At 36.0% G+C, this 18,108-nt stretch overlaps 1 protein-coding gene across 4 annotated transcripts in view; it reads left to right on the top strand.

Moving 5' to 3' along the window:
• The window catches only part of LOC120636262 (kalirin), a 167,141-nt gene that overhangs the window by 123,535 nt on the left and 25,498 nt on the right, over positions 1-18,108 (top strand). For 3 of the 4 annotated variants that reach the window (XM_039907652.1, XM_039907653.1, XM_039907655.1), the window contains exons 34-38: positions 10,754-10,819; positions 11,009-11,092; positions 14,564-14,767; positions 15,711-15,808; positions 16,686-16,878. In XM_039907652.1, coding sequence (XP_039763586.1) covers positions 10,754-10,819; positions 11,009-11,092; positions 14,564-14,767; positions 15,711-15,808; positions 16,686-16,878 — 645 coding nt within the window. The remainder of the gene's footprint in view (positions 1-10,753; positions 10,820-11,008; positions 11,093-14,563; positions 14,768-15,710; positions 15,809-16,685; positions 16,879-18,108) is intronic. The other variant, XM_039907654.1, reaches the window with a different exon arrangement.

Here is an 18,108-nt window from a genome sequence, read left to right as displayed (position 1 = left end):
TGAATGACTTTTAGTATTTAAACTAAGACAATAATGACTGCTTCAACTTGACCGCGTCGTCACTTATATTTTCGATCGATCACGGAAGATTGATATCGAATAAATTAAAAAAAGGTTCTCAATAATACACTCCAAGTAGCGGAAGTAACTACGGAATATTACTTATGTGGTTTAAAAAACCAAATATTTCTCTCAAAAGTCTTTTCCAACATGTCTTTTTCAAACGAGACAGCCTTGTTGTTTTGGTTTTGTTATATTTTTTATGACCAACCGGCTGGCTGACTTCAATCCCTCGTGGTTATTAATATTTAAAAAAACCCGTATCGTATCATCTTCTCCGACAGTTTGATCCACTTTCCGAGCATTATAATATTCGTGTAATATAAAACGTGGAAAACTTCTCCTTTTCCATGTTGCCTTGCTTTTGCAGGTGCACAAATAAATTTTATGATTTTTCAGTGGATATAATCGGGGCTTAAAAATTTTATCTCCTGGCTAGCCATGCGGGTGCTTTTCGTATAATCTTAGTTTTATTATTAAATTTAAAAACGTCAAATGTTCACTTGTTACTACAGTGAAATCACTACAAAACAACAAATATACAGGAGCACATAAAAAAACTTTTGCAATAGGCATATTTGGATAAAGAACGTTGTGAATTTGATTAAGGTAAAGAACATCTTACTCTCAATCGCATCGGGGTAGTTGGGGAGGTAACAAACAATTTTGCAAAATTTTAGTTGCAAGCCTGAGTTGCCATCGCGAATTTCTATAATTGTGCTAACTAGCAGCTCTTAAAGTTTTCTAATTAATTGGTTACTTCAACAATGTAACAAAATCATAATGGTGCCTTGTTTTACTACGGAAGTTTTTAAACGGCTAATTGTTAGAACTGTCAGGTTTGATTTTACTTCCTTATAACTTTTACTATTAAAACTTTTGCGTTGCAAGCATCTATAATAAACTAATATCAGTTTACATACAAGTAAGGTAAAATGTATCAAGTGTTTGCAATTAAAATATGTTATGCTAGTAACTAACATGCAACATAATCTGCACATGTCTATAGTAAAATTAATGAATCTACTCATCACTCATTGGAAAAATATGTTCAATCTAAAATTATATTGTCTATTAAATTTCAATCAAAGACTAATAATATTTCGTATAGAACCACGTTGTAAGCAATATTGCTGTCATATAATTTAATACAACCGGAAATCTATTTTTTTATGGCTGGTATATTAGGTTGGGGAAAGTTTCTTCGCATTTTTTAAGAAAATTCATAACATTTTTTAATATAGTTTTTACATTTAACTAGAGTAACATTTATGTAGATACCATTTTGTTCAATAGCTTTTTGCCATCTCGTTTATAGGGACATAATCCCATTGCTATAGAAATGTTGGGGCTTCTGATCAAAAAACCGGTCTAGCGTTATCATGTTGAAAAACTACACCCCTTCTGTTGATTAAATCCGGCTGCTTTCTCTTAACTTCTTGCTTTAATCACATCAGTTGTTTGCAGTAGAGTTCAGAATCGATGGTCCTGCCTGGCGGTATCAGCTCATAATGAATAATACCCTTCCAATCCCACCACACACTCAGCATCACCTTGTTGCGAGTTAACCCGGGTTTTGCCACAGTCTGTGACAGCTGACCGGCCTTTGACCTTTTTCGCACGCTCTTGTCGTACATGATCCACTTCTCATCACGAGTTATCAGCTTCTTCAAAAATGGTTTCACAAATTAGTTCACGGTTCATTAGGTTTCTTTCAGTGAGCTCGTGAGGTAGCCAAATATCCAGCTTTTTTGTGTACCCAGTTTATTTCAAATGCGCTAAAACTGTTTTGTGGTCAATTCCCAGTTCTTCAGCTACGTTGGAACTACTGATATGCCGATCTTGCTCCACTCTTTCAAAAATGGCATCCCCTTTATCCGTAAAAGGGCAACCAGAGCGAGGTGCATCTTTGACATCAAAATACTACTCTCACAGATGCTGCACTAGGTCCGTAAACATCGCAAATTTTTTTCGCGGATTGCGTTGCATTTTTACCTTTTTTTGTTGTAAAATTTTGAAATGTATAGAATTTCTACTTCACAGTACGAAAAACAAATAAAAATCACACATTTTCCTAATTTGAATTCTGAATTATCTTCTTTAAAATTTAAACTTTTAATGACACCAAAACCAGCCAGATACAAATACTATAGCCTAAGAGGTTTTATGACAAGTTCATACATACTATAATTAGAAAAGACTTTTTCCCCAACCTATTATTTTTGGGGGTGGTTTTCGAGTTAAGCTCAGACTGAGTTATAACCAGTTTATCATATCAAGTTTGCCTGCCTTCCTTGAAAACAATCGCCTGGGCAGCTAATTTTGTACAATACTGGCTTCGGATTTGAGAAGAACACAATTATCGAAAATGTCTTTTTTTTGTAAAGTCACTATTGGACTTTGTGGATTATTAGTAATGGCGGCTATTTTATTTTTAAAATAAAGTTTTGTCTGGCTTTATTGGCGAAATACCGATACCACCATATTGTGTTATGTCAGGAATTTGCGCCATTCGACGATCTGCGGTCGATGGCCTTTGGCAGCTAAGATAAGAGAAATTATCCACATTCCTGTCAATAATTACTTAAGAACACTCCAAAGCACTTTACCCAGATTTTTGTTTATATAAAAATGCAGTCATTTTATTAATGTGATACATTTCGTGATAAGTATAGCGGTTAACCGTTGGTTACCATGTTTTGGTTATAATATATTATGAGAAAATAAAATAGCTACCTCACCTGAACACCGATTCACGTTATTGTTCAAGTGGGAATTAAATTAAACAAACATCAAACAGTCAAAAAAATAGTATTAGTACACACTAAAAATTATTTATAATATCAGTTTTTGTGTTTTTTTACACTACAAAAAAGATACTTACTTACATAAAAAAATTACATTTATTTCAAAAATAATCCTCTACAAATTTATACAAAGCAATAATATATTAGATAACATTTTTCAAAAGTATATCTTTATTTCACAGAAAATCTTGAGAACAACTGAAAATATTTAATAAAACTTTTATTGATACAAACATTTCAATATGAGCATATAACGCAGTGACATCAATGAGTTGAGAAATTCAGGGCGAAATAAACGTTTGTAGGCATTGTGGAGCGAGGTCGCAGACGTCTCGTAGCTTTCAATATTTGATAATACGAGTAACATGGCAAAGGGCTACTCTTACTCGTTGTAGACATTGCTGGTATATTTTCGAAGTAGAGTGCGCGCCAGATATGTCCGAAAACGGAAGTAACGCCAATCGCTTTGCTGTCGTATAAGTTAAGTGTTGTTTATGTGTGTAATTTCAATTAAAAATACAAAAGAGAGCGGTCGCGAGCTTAAAGTTGACTCAGGTACTGTATACAATTGTAGTCGTCAAAAATGTGTATATACTTACGTATACGTTGGCCATCTGTGGCGCGTAAGATATAACGTGCATGCTTCATGTTTGTACTCCGACGATTTCTCTGGCGCAGTGGTAAATAGCCCGACTTTCGAAATGAACTTTGAATTGAGGCCAATGTGGTCTGAACTGCGAGCTTATAAAACCCAAATTTCTTCTTTGCAGTTGTTGGCTATACTTTTATTATCTCAAATTAAATAAAAGTGACTGTAGCAAGGCAAAAAAAAACGTGTTATGCCCCTATGGTTTAATCCTGGACACCCAATAATACTAAGACTTTTTGTTTATTACCGAAAACGATATATTAAGTCTCACTTTGATTTGTATACCTACCCATTAAAAACCTTTATTTCCAGTATCTAAGACCCATAATTTCATTTTAAAGTACTATTAATATATTAATTAAATTATTCAATAATTATAAGTATAAAACATTAAATGAGGCCCATTTGCCTTATTCTAATAATCCACCCAGGATTAAATTAATATGTTATAACATCAAGCCTCTGACAAGTGAAAATAAGTGTAAGCTAAATATCATTTATCATATCACCTCGAGAGTGCCCGTATTCGTTCGTGGCTGTGGCAGAATATTTGACCATACATACATAGGCGATTAATTAAAATACCCTTCCGTAGTAGAGTGATAAATAAAAGATAAGTACTTTACCTATACTTATATACATACAATATGTAGTAGTTGTACTGATGTACATCAGTATAACTACTACATATTAAATGACGACCCTTTCCTGCAAGAGTGTGCGCGTTATTGATTGAGTCCCGGCTTCCAAACCCGAGGGTCGATTTTAGAATTGGCTGTTTTTGTAGTTCGAATCCCTGCACGCAACTCTTAACTTTTCTAACTTATGTGCGTTTGAAGTGATTTTAATATCTCTTACTTCAACGGTGAAGGAAAACGTCGTGTGGAAACCTGCATGCCTGAGAGTTTTCCATAATGTTCTCAAAGGCGTGTGGAGTCCACCAATCCACTTTGGGCCACCACCAATCCACTACGGCCTTAAGCCCTTCTCACTGTGGGAGGAGCCCCGTGCCCTGTAGTAGTGCGCCGGTAGTAGGTTGGCATGATGATGATAATGATGGTATTGGTACGACTAATATTAAGTCGATAGAACTTTTCTTTAAACTTCATCATCATCATCATCTCTTGAACCGATTGATGTTCTCATTTTATGTAATCCGTCCACCTCGGTAAGGGTCGACCAACGATGCGTTTACCGGCGTGGTCTACTAATTCCAGCACCGTTGGTCATCGTAGCTATGTGTCCCGTTATACTTACTTTACCTAAAGTAGCATTTACAAAATAATATAAAAAGGACAGCCGTTTTTTAATACAGCATTCGGAGTTTTCCCCTGCCGAATAAAAAAGGAATCACGCATGATGTCGTCGTCGTCCTTTTTCAGTAGCCCGTCATAAACGGCATATATTAATATTTCTTGTAAAGGGTGAATGATTTTAACGAGAGAATCCGTTCAATCGACTACCCTTTGAAGGTTCCGAGTTTCGAGTTTGATGTCCTCTTTGATAAGTCTAGTTAATTTTGTAGTACAGACTTTCTAGTTTTACAGGCGAGACAGTTTCCAAAAACATATCAGTCAGTGATTGCGATCGTTTGGTGCTTAATTAATGAATGCACTTGTTTTAATATATACTTATTTGTGTAAACAAAATTACATAAATGGTATTATTCCAAACAGTTCTGGATATAATCCAGAACTGTTCCTATTTTAACAATATTACGTATACGTCACGGGACTATCGACGACAATATTGTCTTCTTAACCAGGTAGGTGCCTACATTTGACCTGTCATCGACAAAACTCACTGGGGACGAATGATGTGTAATTGAGTTCAGTCGAACGCCCAATGTGACTCTAAGGCTACATAGGGGTTGCAAAACCTCATTAACGGGTTATTGTAATCCAAAGGTTAGGGCACACTTAATGAATTTATTAACTATATTTAGAATGTATTCATCTAATAGTAACACAGTGTAACCCTCCCTGAATCTTTTATTAGTGGTGGAGGTAGGGTGGGCTAGCCGACCGTGTTATAACTTATACCATAGGTTGGGATAATTATTGCGTAAGGATTATTTTATTAACAGGTTGTTACAATCATTACCGATGTAGTGTTTTGGGCGTTTGCTCTATTTTATCAGGTATCTGCACCATGGCCGTGATGAGTTGATAATGAAGATGATGAAGAATTTGTTAATTGATTCATGCAGAGCTGCTGACTCAAGGGGCGTGATATACAGTATCAGCGGATTCCGAACTTTTCCTTTGTGAATGGGGTGGTCATTAACCTACTGCACTAAGAAATTTGTAGTGTGCTTCCGGCGCTATTGCGACCTATTAAATTTGTGAAAACAAACAAACAAACTATGGGCAATGATTTTACAAATTTTTTGTTTGTCGACTGGTCTCCTTCCATATTAATATTATAAATGCAAAAGCGTGTTTGTTTGATGGTTTGTTACCGACGTTCACTCGACTACGACTCGACTCGATTCGACTCAACCGCAAGAAGACTTTATCCCGATAAAATACCGGCCAATCATTGCCTTGAAATTTAAAAAAAAACCTTACATGTGTTTGTTACCTTTAGAATGAACAGTTAATAGATCTTGACGAAATTTCGTATTTAGTTAGCTTATACAACAACTGATATATATAGACATAGACAACATGCATATATATTTGGCCATAGATTATAATAATTACTGCTGCTATTCGATTTGATGAGGCGTTTGATTGTGGCTACATGCTTTACCACAATGCCTATAGCCATTCACAGGGCTACAAACACCGCATTCAAACTAATTATTGCTATAACTGCCTACAGCGGGGGGCGCCTCCCACAACATCGCGACTTCATAATGGAAGGATGACATATTTTTGTTATGGATCTAAAATACCTATGCTTTATATGAACCAAAAAATACTTTGTGCAAACGTGTTAGCGATGAGCTGATCAAATATATTGTTATTAACATATTCTATTTATATTAAAATAGAAAATCTTAATCACAGCTTCTGAGACCTATTGCTTGTTATAAGATCTAATAATGTACCTACTACTGTGCGTGTGTATACCTTTTTTGGTCAATAAAGTTATTAATATCAAGTATATGAGCGGTGCTAGTCTAGTGGGTGGGGCTTCGGCTTGCATTTCGGTGGGACCTAGTTCGATTTCTGGCCCGCACCTCTAACTTTTAAATAGGTATCACTTGCTTTAACGGTTAAGGAAAACATCGTGAGGAAACCTGCACGGTTGATAGGTATTTATAATGTGGCCAAAGGCGTGTGAAGTCTACCAATCAGCACTTGGCTTCATGGTTTGATTCTTTGGTTCGTTTTTCGGCGGCGTGGACTAAAACGGCCTAAAGCTTTCTCATTCTGAGAGAAGACTTGTGCCCTGTAGGATTATTAGGCTGGTAATTATTACTATGAATATCGTGCGGCATAGCACGAGCTTCCTCGCACTACTTCTTCTTGCCCTTATACCACTTGTCTTCGTCAAATTTAAAGACAAACTTGCTATCACGATTGTGGTATATTTTTTTTCAAGGAGAGTTGACGTCAGATCGCTTTTCCGACGTCAACTCTCCTTAAACTTTTGTTTGTTGGCGGGATATCTGCTTTCGCTCATAGGTGTTACCTAGTAATTTAGTGCGTTAACCTCCAGGTAGCTGTTAAAAGAGTGTTAGTGATCGTGCTCTCAGAGGCGCAGGGGTTAAAAACGTTTATTTCCTAACTCCGGACTGATTCAAAAGATTTCTTGACAGAAAACCCCAATAGGTATATAAAACTTTTAGGCCTGCCCCGGGAATCGAACACGGGACTTCGTGATCTGTAGTCGAAAATGTAAACGACTAGCCCATGGATTACCTACAATGTGAATCTTCCATTAAAAAACATTTCGTTAAATTATATAAAACGTGGATCTTCAATATATTTTTGTGCTTTAAGTCTATCAAATCCCTCAAAGGGATTACATGTATTCGAAGATATTAGAAAGGATATAAGTATACCTTTCTTTAAATATTGCAGGTCATTGAACAGGATTATCATTGATTGATTCGTGAATCAAATCACGATATCATTTAAAAAAATCACAAGCAGCATCTTATTTATCCACTAAAACTGTTTTATGATATTTTTAACGCATAGACTATTACAAAAAATTGCGGTAGTATAATATCTGGTGTTTAAGGTTTTAACCAGTAATTTTATCAACACAAATTCTGCTAAGCAAATTCAATAAGTGCATAGTGCAATTTCAATAAATGGAATCCCATAGATGTCACGAACTCTCCGGATACTGATCTCTAAACACAGTCCGTTCACCCCTTTATGACGGACGTAACGTAGTTATTCGGCTATATTCGCATGCGTTTCATAGTGAATGGACTAATTGATTAAAATGAGATCAAAAGCACTAGACCCACAGAAGCCGGGCGTGCGGGAAGGTGGGCTTCGAATGTTGGTATAGTTAAATTTTATAGGAAACGCATCAAACAGATTACTGGACCCTCGCAATCGCCCTATTTTTGTTTTATGGCTAAGCGACACTTTATACCAGATATTCATAGATTCAATATCGCGTATTAATTAACTTTACGCTCATATTATTTTAAAACAAATTATTGGATGCAGCAAAGCATATTATGTATGCAGGATCAAATTCAATAGACCGCATCTAAATACTGTGTCGTTAATTTATTGTTTAACATGTTCTACAGCAGAACCTGCTGTTTTGGATTCGATTCCCGAGTAGGTTTTAAATGGTTAGTATTAGGTTTTGTTCTCAACAAAATTCTCAGTATCACACCGATGTAAGGTTATTGGCGTAGTCAACTCTCGTGCCTCGGAGAGCACCTTAAGCCGTCGTCGGTTTTTGTTACTAACGTGTGATCATGATAGTTACAGTCCAACAACCCGCTTTTTTCTTTTCTTAATTTTTATGGAGAACCCTGAACATGCCACCCTCATCGGAGCTACTTAAGGATATTCATTACTGCCTACGCTTAATGGACACTTTATATATGTCCTAAAGTTTTCTGGCCTCCTTAGATAATAGATGCGCCAAAACAGTGTTACATTTACCCCCAGTTCCGCAAATCAAGATTAAAGTGAGCCCTGAACGTGAGTCTTTCTAATTCGCTTCGGACACATTCCACAAAAATGTGATAAGCATCCTTGACAGTATTGCACTTAGGCGACGAGAATTTTCCCAATAGGTGTGCCACCAACCCGCATTGCAGCAGCGTAATGTGGTTATGCCCCAAATACTATCTTCTATGAGAACTGTGTCTGTCATTTTCATTAACGTCAAACTGCTGAGCCTTACGATAATAGACTGATGACTATGATAATAACATTTGTTGGTACGACCCTCTAATAATTCTACTGCAGATTCAGAATACTTTGTCAAAATCAACACATTATAATTATATTAAAATAAGTCGCGTTACGAAATAGCGTGGTCGGAAAATTGTACAATCCGACGAAAGTCGCCAAATTCACGTCACAAATGTGTTCCATTTTTCTGGTTACGAAACTAGATATATAGTCGTACTTAATATAAACAATCTTGCACAATTCAAATGAATGGGGTTCTAAGATATAAATTACTATGATTTCCTGGCGCCGAGCGACCAAACTCTTTGACTCAATCAAGGCTAATCTTATTAGGTTAACCAGATGGCGCCTCTCGCTAAATGTTAAGAGTTGTTATGCATGGTACGAGTTTTATAGGGCTCTTATTAAACATACTGAGAGGCCTAATAAGAAAATTGGCGAACGAATAAAAATTATGTTCTTGTTCTGCATTTGTGTTAAAGAATCTTTATTAAACACAGATGTCTTTCATAAATTGCTATCTGCTAGAGTTGAAGTTTCGGACTACCACCTAGTTACTTGAGCTTATATAATAGCGATGAATTAAGCCGTCATTACTTACTCCACATTTTCACGTTGGAATAGGTAGTTACGTAGTGTTTTGTGGCGTTCTGTCTTTCAGTCGCAGTGTTTTATCCGTTGTAGTATGACCATACATTGCATAACTATTCCGACATCATGTCACGTTTATTGATAAGGCGGCGTATGTAACACGGGCGTCTTGTTTGGTGGAGGAATCAATGCCTCCATTAATATGTTAGATCGACCATTGACGTTACAACGCAATGCTACTGAATACACACAGGAAATTGGCATCGCACTGGCGCCCTGCCAATGAACACTATATTCATATAACGGCAGTGCACATATTATCTTCTCAAATAATTCTAGGACGATAACCAGCTATAATGGTTGTCAAGCCTTACGAAGCCAATCTCAAACTAATTTGATGAAGTAGTGCAGTAATCCTTTTTGTTTTGTTTTTTTCTGGAAACAAATTAAAAGTAATGCCATCCCAAGTACTTTGTCGATAAAATAGTTTTATTTTTAGATCTGTCAATTTAGTCGGGAATAAAGATTTGGGTAAAAACAAGTTTCGCATCAATAAATATTTTAACATCATTCTATAAATACATTAGAGAATTATGTTAAAATATTGATGGGTATCTTAGTGGTTTATGTGTATCTACACCTAATTTGGTGTAGCCTCGAATAGACAAATCATTATTATTAAAACATTACTGGCCCACAACAGGGCACGGGTGTCCTCTCAAAATTAAAAGCGATTTTACCGAAGTCCACCATGCTGGCTCGGTGCGGATTGGTAGTCTTCACACGCCCTTAAGAACATTATAAAAGATGCTTAGGCATTGCTCACGATGTTTTTTTGACCGTTAAACCAAGTGATATTTATTGCTTAAAACGCATAACGCAAATTTCTTCGAAAAGCCAGGAGCGCGCTGGTGATCGAACTCGGTCCCCCCGATAGGAAAGCCGACCCAATAACCAATATACTGTTATCGCTTAAATCGATACCTAAGATAAATTAATTATTATAAAACTATAATTAAGCTGATGTATAGACATCATAGGGTCATTATGATAGTTAATGCATTTTTAAGAAATGGTAGATTTAGAACAATTTTATTTTAACAGAAAATACCAGACGCCTTTATTATTTCAAATACAATTGTGTTTTCAAAAGTTTTTTTTTTTAATATTTTACGATCTACTATTATTAATGGTCAGTGATAAGTATTATTAGTTTGGAATTATTTTGAATCCATTGTTATAATCTTTAGTTAATGTTAAAAGTAAGTTACATTATTAATGCGGATATATTTTAATCCTAGGACCCACAAGCAGTGCTACAGCAAGCGCCGATCCCGGCAGCGACGGCTGCGGCTCCGGCCGCGCGGGTATGTGCGAATTTTTAGCTACTTTCATTCTCTTTTCATCTGCCACTCCTCTTGTACTCAATTTTCACGTCACTTAAATAAATTAGTTTGAAATAACTCTTAGACTCTGTTGCCCTAATTTGTAACTAACATTCGAGGGTGCGTGTAGGGTTTTCGAACACTTGGGTGATACGTTGGTGACATTTTCAGAACTCGTTGGCAATGGACGCGCTGGAAACTAACGGTGGTCCCGCCGATATCGCCGAAATAGAACAAATTGTCAAGGAAAAAATGGTTCGATTCATGTCAAAGCATGTAGTGTGCATGAATGTCGTTCAGAGCTTGCCGTTTTTCATTACCCGTTGGCTTTCGAAGTAGCACTACGTATATTAGTTACGAATTCGCACGGAATGGAAATATCGCGTGCCGTCACCGTTCTCTTACTCTCATTTTATCGTACATGCTCATAGAGTTCCGTTTCAAAACAATGGTTGCATTTGTTAGTCAAATTCCTACAGCGGACAAAGTTGCACAACACAATTTAAAACTGAAAAAAGTATCACATCTCGTGATTAAATGTGCATTCATGAGGCAAGAAAATGTCTCTCATATATATTACCCTTGTTTTATTCTAATTCAATTCATACGTATATTCAGAGAAGCCACTTATACTAATATTACCTAAAAATTTTTAAACATGAGATGCGGTTGCTGTGCTGGCTAATGCCCGTTTTCACTAAAGACGAACAAGGCAATGCCTAAGTAAGTTAAAATTAGCCTTTCACCAATCGATATTCACCAGGCAACTCATATAGCCTAACTTACTCTTGCCACAAGTATGTATAGTTATCAAAAAAAAACCGAATTTATATATTTTCTTCTGTCAAGTGTCAGTTTACGAGTTCCCTAAATACCGCTCCGCCTAATCGGTGTCGTTACTTTAGTTAGCCGTCGATCATTATCTAAAAGATGGTGAAACGTTTGATTTCTCTACGCATCACCCAAATTATTAGGCGTCCGATTTAAGCGTTTCCTGGGTTTAGTGAAAACAGTCATTAGTGACGTACTAAATAGTTAGTTGTTTTGATATATTGCGATTAGGTGGACATCGTTCGGGATTGGTGTTCACCAGATATTATTAACAGCGTGCCAGCGCTAGTCATGCGTGACAGCGCCGCTTCAATAGCTCCTAGGAGCAAGTTATATAGAATAATATTGCCTCAGCTATCGATACATTTACTTAACAAGATCAACAAAACTCTATAGGTATATCTAGTGATTTTTATTAGAGTGCTCCTATCCTGTATTTTTTAATGACTAGAACAAATCAATACCGCAGGATGAAAATGGTAGCTATCTTAAAAGTAACTGTGGAAAATAAGGTAACGACGGCTCGTCTCAGAAATGAAGGTAATGGTAATCGGTTCTACATATTTCCGGCGACGCAAAGAAAAGACATCCTGTAAGGGAAATTTTCCATTTTGTGAACAACTTTTGCTTTGATAGCTGTAATATGTTTAAGCTTCATATGACTGGCAGACAAATTTGAAGAGCTTAGTTGGCTCATTTTATATTTATGCGAATGCGTTTTCTGTTATAGACTACGATTCTAGTTGGGTAGATCTGTAGAGTATCTGCTCTTAAATTTTATATTCGTATAGGAAACCTTTTTATTAACGTTGCTACACGTTGCTTAGATAATATTCTCGTCTTTTAGATCTTCGTAAATAGAGAATGGTACTCCAGCAGACAACAGCAAAGCGATCCCAATGTGTTTTCTTTTTTAAAATTATAATATAGTTTCAACCATTGGTATCAAATACAAATTTAAAGTCGATTTAACTTTTCTTTTCTTAGTTTTCAAACCTAGCTTGCTTAAACATTAGGTTAGTGTTGGATTTATTTGTGTGTGTGTGTGTTTTTCTGTATTTGCATGGGGGTTTTTCGCATTAGGCCTCTTTTTATGTCGGAGTGCATGTCTTTAAGGCGCTTTTGTAGATATTGGTTTCTTTTCAGCTTAATTACAATAATTAATTTTATAACTTACCTAGTTATTCAATTAAGGGACTATGTAATAATTATGTTGCTAAATAATAATTACTTATAGTTGTATCATACTTACTACAAATAAATCGTCTATTGGATATAGATCAAAGCAAGTTACTGAAGCTCGGCTATTTTTAGTATCTACCAACACTTTTTAGGCTTTTTAAAACATGAAGCTTATTCTATTTAAAAAACATTTAAGCGTAATAGAGGAAGCTATAAATCCTTATAAGTAGAATCTTTGATTTCGCGATACCAGATATCGTAATATTGTTTCAAGCGTGTTTGAGTTTGCATGGTTTCGTCGCTGACTTCCACTACAGATCAAGTAACTATACAACAAAAGAAACTTTATTAAACGTTAATGAATATAGTATATAGAATATAGAATAGGTACTGTTTTTGACACTAAAAAATGAAATGCAGATTCCGATGCTCATGTATGATATGAGATATAGTACCTCCTCCAAAGCTTTTAAGCCCTAAACACGCCGCAATATGGGGAAAGGGCTTATGTTTCGTCTACAAACTTCAATTATTTGAAAATGACGTGTTTTTTTTAATATCAAACACTTACTTCTAGTACTTCTTACGCTCGGATATATAAGATTTTTGTTTAATTAGTTTTAATTGCTGATTAAATGAGTGAATCATGTAAAATATTTCTTTATCTTACATATAATTTTTTAATGAATTATGTAATTTAAAAAAAATATTGGTTCAAAGCAAGAGTGGGTTTATCAAACTGTGCCTTGGATATCTTAATTATCTTATATGCATCAGAAGATACAATAATATTATGTTACACGCTTTTGAACACGTCCTAGAATGCTCATATTATACTTTTTGTAATTCTCATTTCAAGCTTCTTGCGCATCTTTTGACAATAGCCATGCTAGATGAAATAGTTTGCATTGTCGTCTACATTTTTATGTACGAGTATGTCTGCAGAGCAAGAGTAAATCTGAAAAATCTCGAAGCTTGGTTACTACTTCTTCGATCTAGGTTTATCAATATGCCAGATCCTCTCTACCGTCTTCTATCTTTTTAGAAGAGGTGGTAGTTAATTTTTTTTTCCAAATATAAATTTATCATAACTATAACACTGTTTTCTATGTTATTATATGGGGAATAAAAAGCAATTGATTGTCATTTTAATTTCGCTCGGCTACCTATATATTCGGCCGGTGTAGAAGCACTCGTGCGCAGTTTTATTTTCCTAATGTAAAAAGATCATAATGCAATAAGTATCTCGATATCTGCAAGCTACGGCATAGTAAAGAGAAATATATACTTACCTATATTTTATCAGGATAGTTACGAATCGATATGTGGAGTTTATGAAATTAAATTTATATCAGGATCTTTCGTCTAAATCGTAGTAAGTTAATAATTAAGTTACTAATTATTATTGGTTATTAAATTAACAGCTTCGAGGCGGCTTTGTACGGAGTTTTCCCATCGGGCGCCAATCCGCCCGCACAGATTGGTTATTAACCCACTTTTTCGATATTTTTGCCGCGTATTACTTAGTTGATCACGTAAAAGTGGCACAAGAGGAACGCAGTCTTGAAGCATTGCAGCGTCAGAAGTTGATGACCTGGAAGAGTCCGATGCGGTCGAGTTCGCCTTTTGTGCCTCATAAGACTTATGCAGCTAAATGCGATCCACTGATAACGGTATAGATTGTAAGTGTTGTAAAATACTGGTGTAACATAGGAGCAACACGGCGGGGGTGCAGTAGGCATGGTGCGTGGTGCTGACGGTGCAGACGCTGAAGATGAAGAAGCCGCCGCTGTTGTTGACGGTACCGAGGCCACTCTTAAGAAGCGCGAGTACGTCCTGAGGGAGCTCTACGAAACAGAAGAGGTTTACGTTTCTGACTTGCGCCTCGTCTGCGAGGGCTACATGAAGTATATGATGGTAATGAAACTCTTTTAACCATTTTTATTCTCGTAATTCTCGTTTTTCGTGCAAAATTTTCCTCCTTCATCTTTTTTGGCAAAATACATGTCTCCTAAATTATACAGGTATCACGCAACGGACCAGATAGAGTTTTATTTAACTGAAATATATTTCCTGAAAGTATTTTCCCGCTATTCTGTGTATGATTAGATCAACTGAACTTCCGAATATTATGAATTTCAGCCGATAAGAAAGCTTTGAAACCTGAAAGATATTTACGTAATAACGGAGAATAATAGTAAATGATGAATTAGGTAAATTAACGATCACAAGTTATAATAACAAACAATTTGTTATAAAAGTTATTGCAGCGTGCCAGAACCAATCTAAGTTTACCAGTCAACGCGCTGTCGTAACAATTTTCCAGCAGTAACTAACGATATATAACGTCATCCTATTAGACATTACTAGCGAAATGGATCACTTAGCGTGTTTCTTAACACACTCGCAAAATGAAGAAGAAAAAATTGAAATATAAATGAATGATTGTAATCTATATGAAATCTGTTGTTTTGAGTGCGGTTATTTGGAATGATATTTTTAGTTATCAAAATTCAGGCGTACGCTAATAGTGTCCGAACCATTCTTTAAAGTTATTTTAGGTCGATAAATACTAGATTTAGCAAAGCAATTTTATTGTTCAATAAAATACGTACTGCCTTGTGGTGGCGGCGGATCATAATACAGTTATCACCACCCCTCATGATCCCGCGGTTATCGTACGAGGTGGCTAATGGAATGTAACGGAGAACTGGCCGCAGCGTCCTCTGTGCTACTACTGCCATCCACTGCGATCACAAGCCAAAGCGTGGGGATTATTATTAAACCCTACCCTTGAGACAGACTTTTAGTCCAGCAGTGGACTCTTATAGGATGATTAAAATACCTTATTCGTGTTTAGGAACCTAACACAGAACTCCCGATTCCTGACGGCCTCCGAGATCGGCGCCTGAGAATGATCTTCGGAAATATTGAAGCCATCTACGAATGGCATCGCGAGTGAGTATACGAACATTTTTCTACTAACTTTACATTATAATATATAAAAATATAGGAAAACTTCTTATAGGAAAATAGTTCTGCCTTAAAAAAAGAGTACCAAAATCAAAATCCGGATTATCGGAAAATTCTGTATATATTATTTGTATAATTTTTGTTTCTTTATGAAGAAATATCATGTCATTTTTCATTTTCTTCCTCCCATGTCTGAGAGTGAGAATTAATAGACGTTAATGAAACTTACACAAAAAATAGAGAGACTAACTCAGTTTTTTACAAATCAGGAATAACTACTGTCTTCTTCTAAAAAAAAAGTAAAGTAAGTACTTATGTTAGCGTGCATTACTATGTTACCATGATTTACATGGTGAGCTATAAAACTATTTTGCATACTGACATATTCCGAATTCCTTTTACGAAAGGTCGGATTGTTCGCAAAGAAAATACACCTTATCATTTTAGTATGAAAGAATTTAGGATTCATTCTATTATTATACAGTACAAAAGAGAGTTCATGCAGATTCCGCAGACGGCGAATATACCTACTTGATCTTTGTTTTCTACACTCAGATTTGTGGTTATATTTGCGTAGATTCTTATCATTACCGAACCGGAGATTGGTTGGTTGGCTTCTATACTAATAATACGACAAAACTGCATAAATATATTAATAACGTTTTTTATTGCTGCAATGCGAATATTATTAGGTATATATATATATATATTTATATATTATTCGAGTATTAGCATTATCATTAGGTGCCTGCTATGCGATCGTATTAGTGCTTCTGCAAAATTTAGTTTGTTTAATGACTTGTTTGCGATTTGACGATTTCGAGATGTTGTCCGATGTACGATAAATGGTCGTTCTGTGCAGTAAATTCGTACGCGAGTTGGAGGGTTGCATCGAGTTGCCGGAGAAGCTGGGCCCCCTGTTTCGCGGCTTCCTCGAGAAGAAGATCAACATGTACGAGATTTACTGCCGCAACAAGCCCGTATCCGAATACATCGTGTCCGAGCACGAGAACTACTTCCACGAGTTGCGCCACAAGCTTGGCCACAAATTGCAGGTACGCGTCGTAATCGCTTACTGGAAAGTCAACCAGCTGTTGGTCAAATGCGTAACTTCAAAATTTCAATAAAATAAAGTTAACCTAGCGGTACTTCTCTCGCGTAGGTTTTTTATTTCTTAAGTATTTTTTTCCTACACAAACTCTATCCCGACCCTTGCATCGGCAGCCCGGGTTTCTCGGTTATTAAGGGTCGAAGCGAATCAATAACTCATTTACCTAACCTTTTATTAAAATCCATTCAGGTTTAGATTATTAACGCGGAACAATAATTCAATATTTTTCTTACAACTGCATTAACATTAGCCTAAGTTAATCCTTATAACATGTCTGTCTGGCAATGAAAGTTCCGTCAAAATTGGTCCACCCGTTTTACAGATGAGCCTTAACAAACACTCAGATAAAAAAAGTAGAATATTTAATTTAAATGCTGTTTTATTGATGTCACAAAGATACTCGTAAATTTTATTTAATTGATACATTAAAAATGAAACTCCCAAGTCTATGTAGTTAGTTTCAGAGCTATGGTTTTGGCCCGTACGGAATGTACGCAAGCAAGCGGTCCGCACTTGTCGAGTCCGCTGTTGTCCGCGCACTTGTTCAGTTTGCAAGGCACCCTTCCGGGCACCCCTCAGAGGTGTCCTAAGGCAGGTCCTTAGGCACTAAAATTGGAAAACAATGTTTTAAGCTCATCTGTATCTCAGCTCTGAGCCGCACGGAGCATACGCATTGCTGTGAAACCTACCTTAACTCTTGAATGGTGCACCGCAACGTCAAACGTAAGACCTTGAAAGCAAACGGGTTATAATTGGAATGCCTATGCATAAGGCACGATTTTACGTCCATAATATGAATTTTCTTCTCTAATAACAAAGTGTTCGTGTTAAAATTGATTCTAAATTTCAACTTTCTTATACGTTTCATTAGATTGTCATATATTGATATATTATGGCCCATGACACCCGGACCTGTAACACAAAGCCAATGACACCTTATCTTATTCCTAACGAGTTATATGCACCTATAAACATATAAATTTACATGAAACACATTAAAAGTACCAACACGAACGTTGTTTTAACTAAAATATATACGAATGGAAAATATCTCAAAATCTAAATAGAATTGTACACAAATGTATGTATATAATGTAGTGACATTAAACACTTCGTTTCAATTTTATTAAATGAAATTTGTAACAGATAAATATAAATGGCACAGACTGTTTAG

This window comes from Pararge aegeria, chromosome Z (assembly GCF_905163445.1).
Source record: "Pararge aegeria chromosome Z, ilParAegt1.1, whole genome shotgun sequence".
NCBI classification, from domain to species: Eukaryota; Metazoa; Arthropoda; class Insecta; order Lepidoptera; family Nymphalidae; genus Pararge; species Pararge aegeria.
The sequence above is the reverse complement of the archived record's forward strand: the minus strand, read 5'-3'. Positions and strand labels throughout refer to the sequence as shown.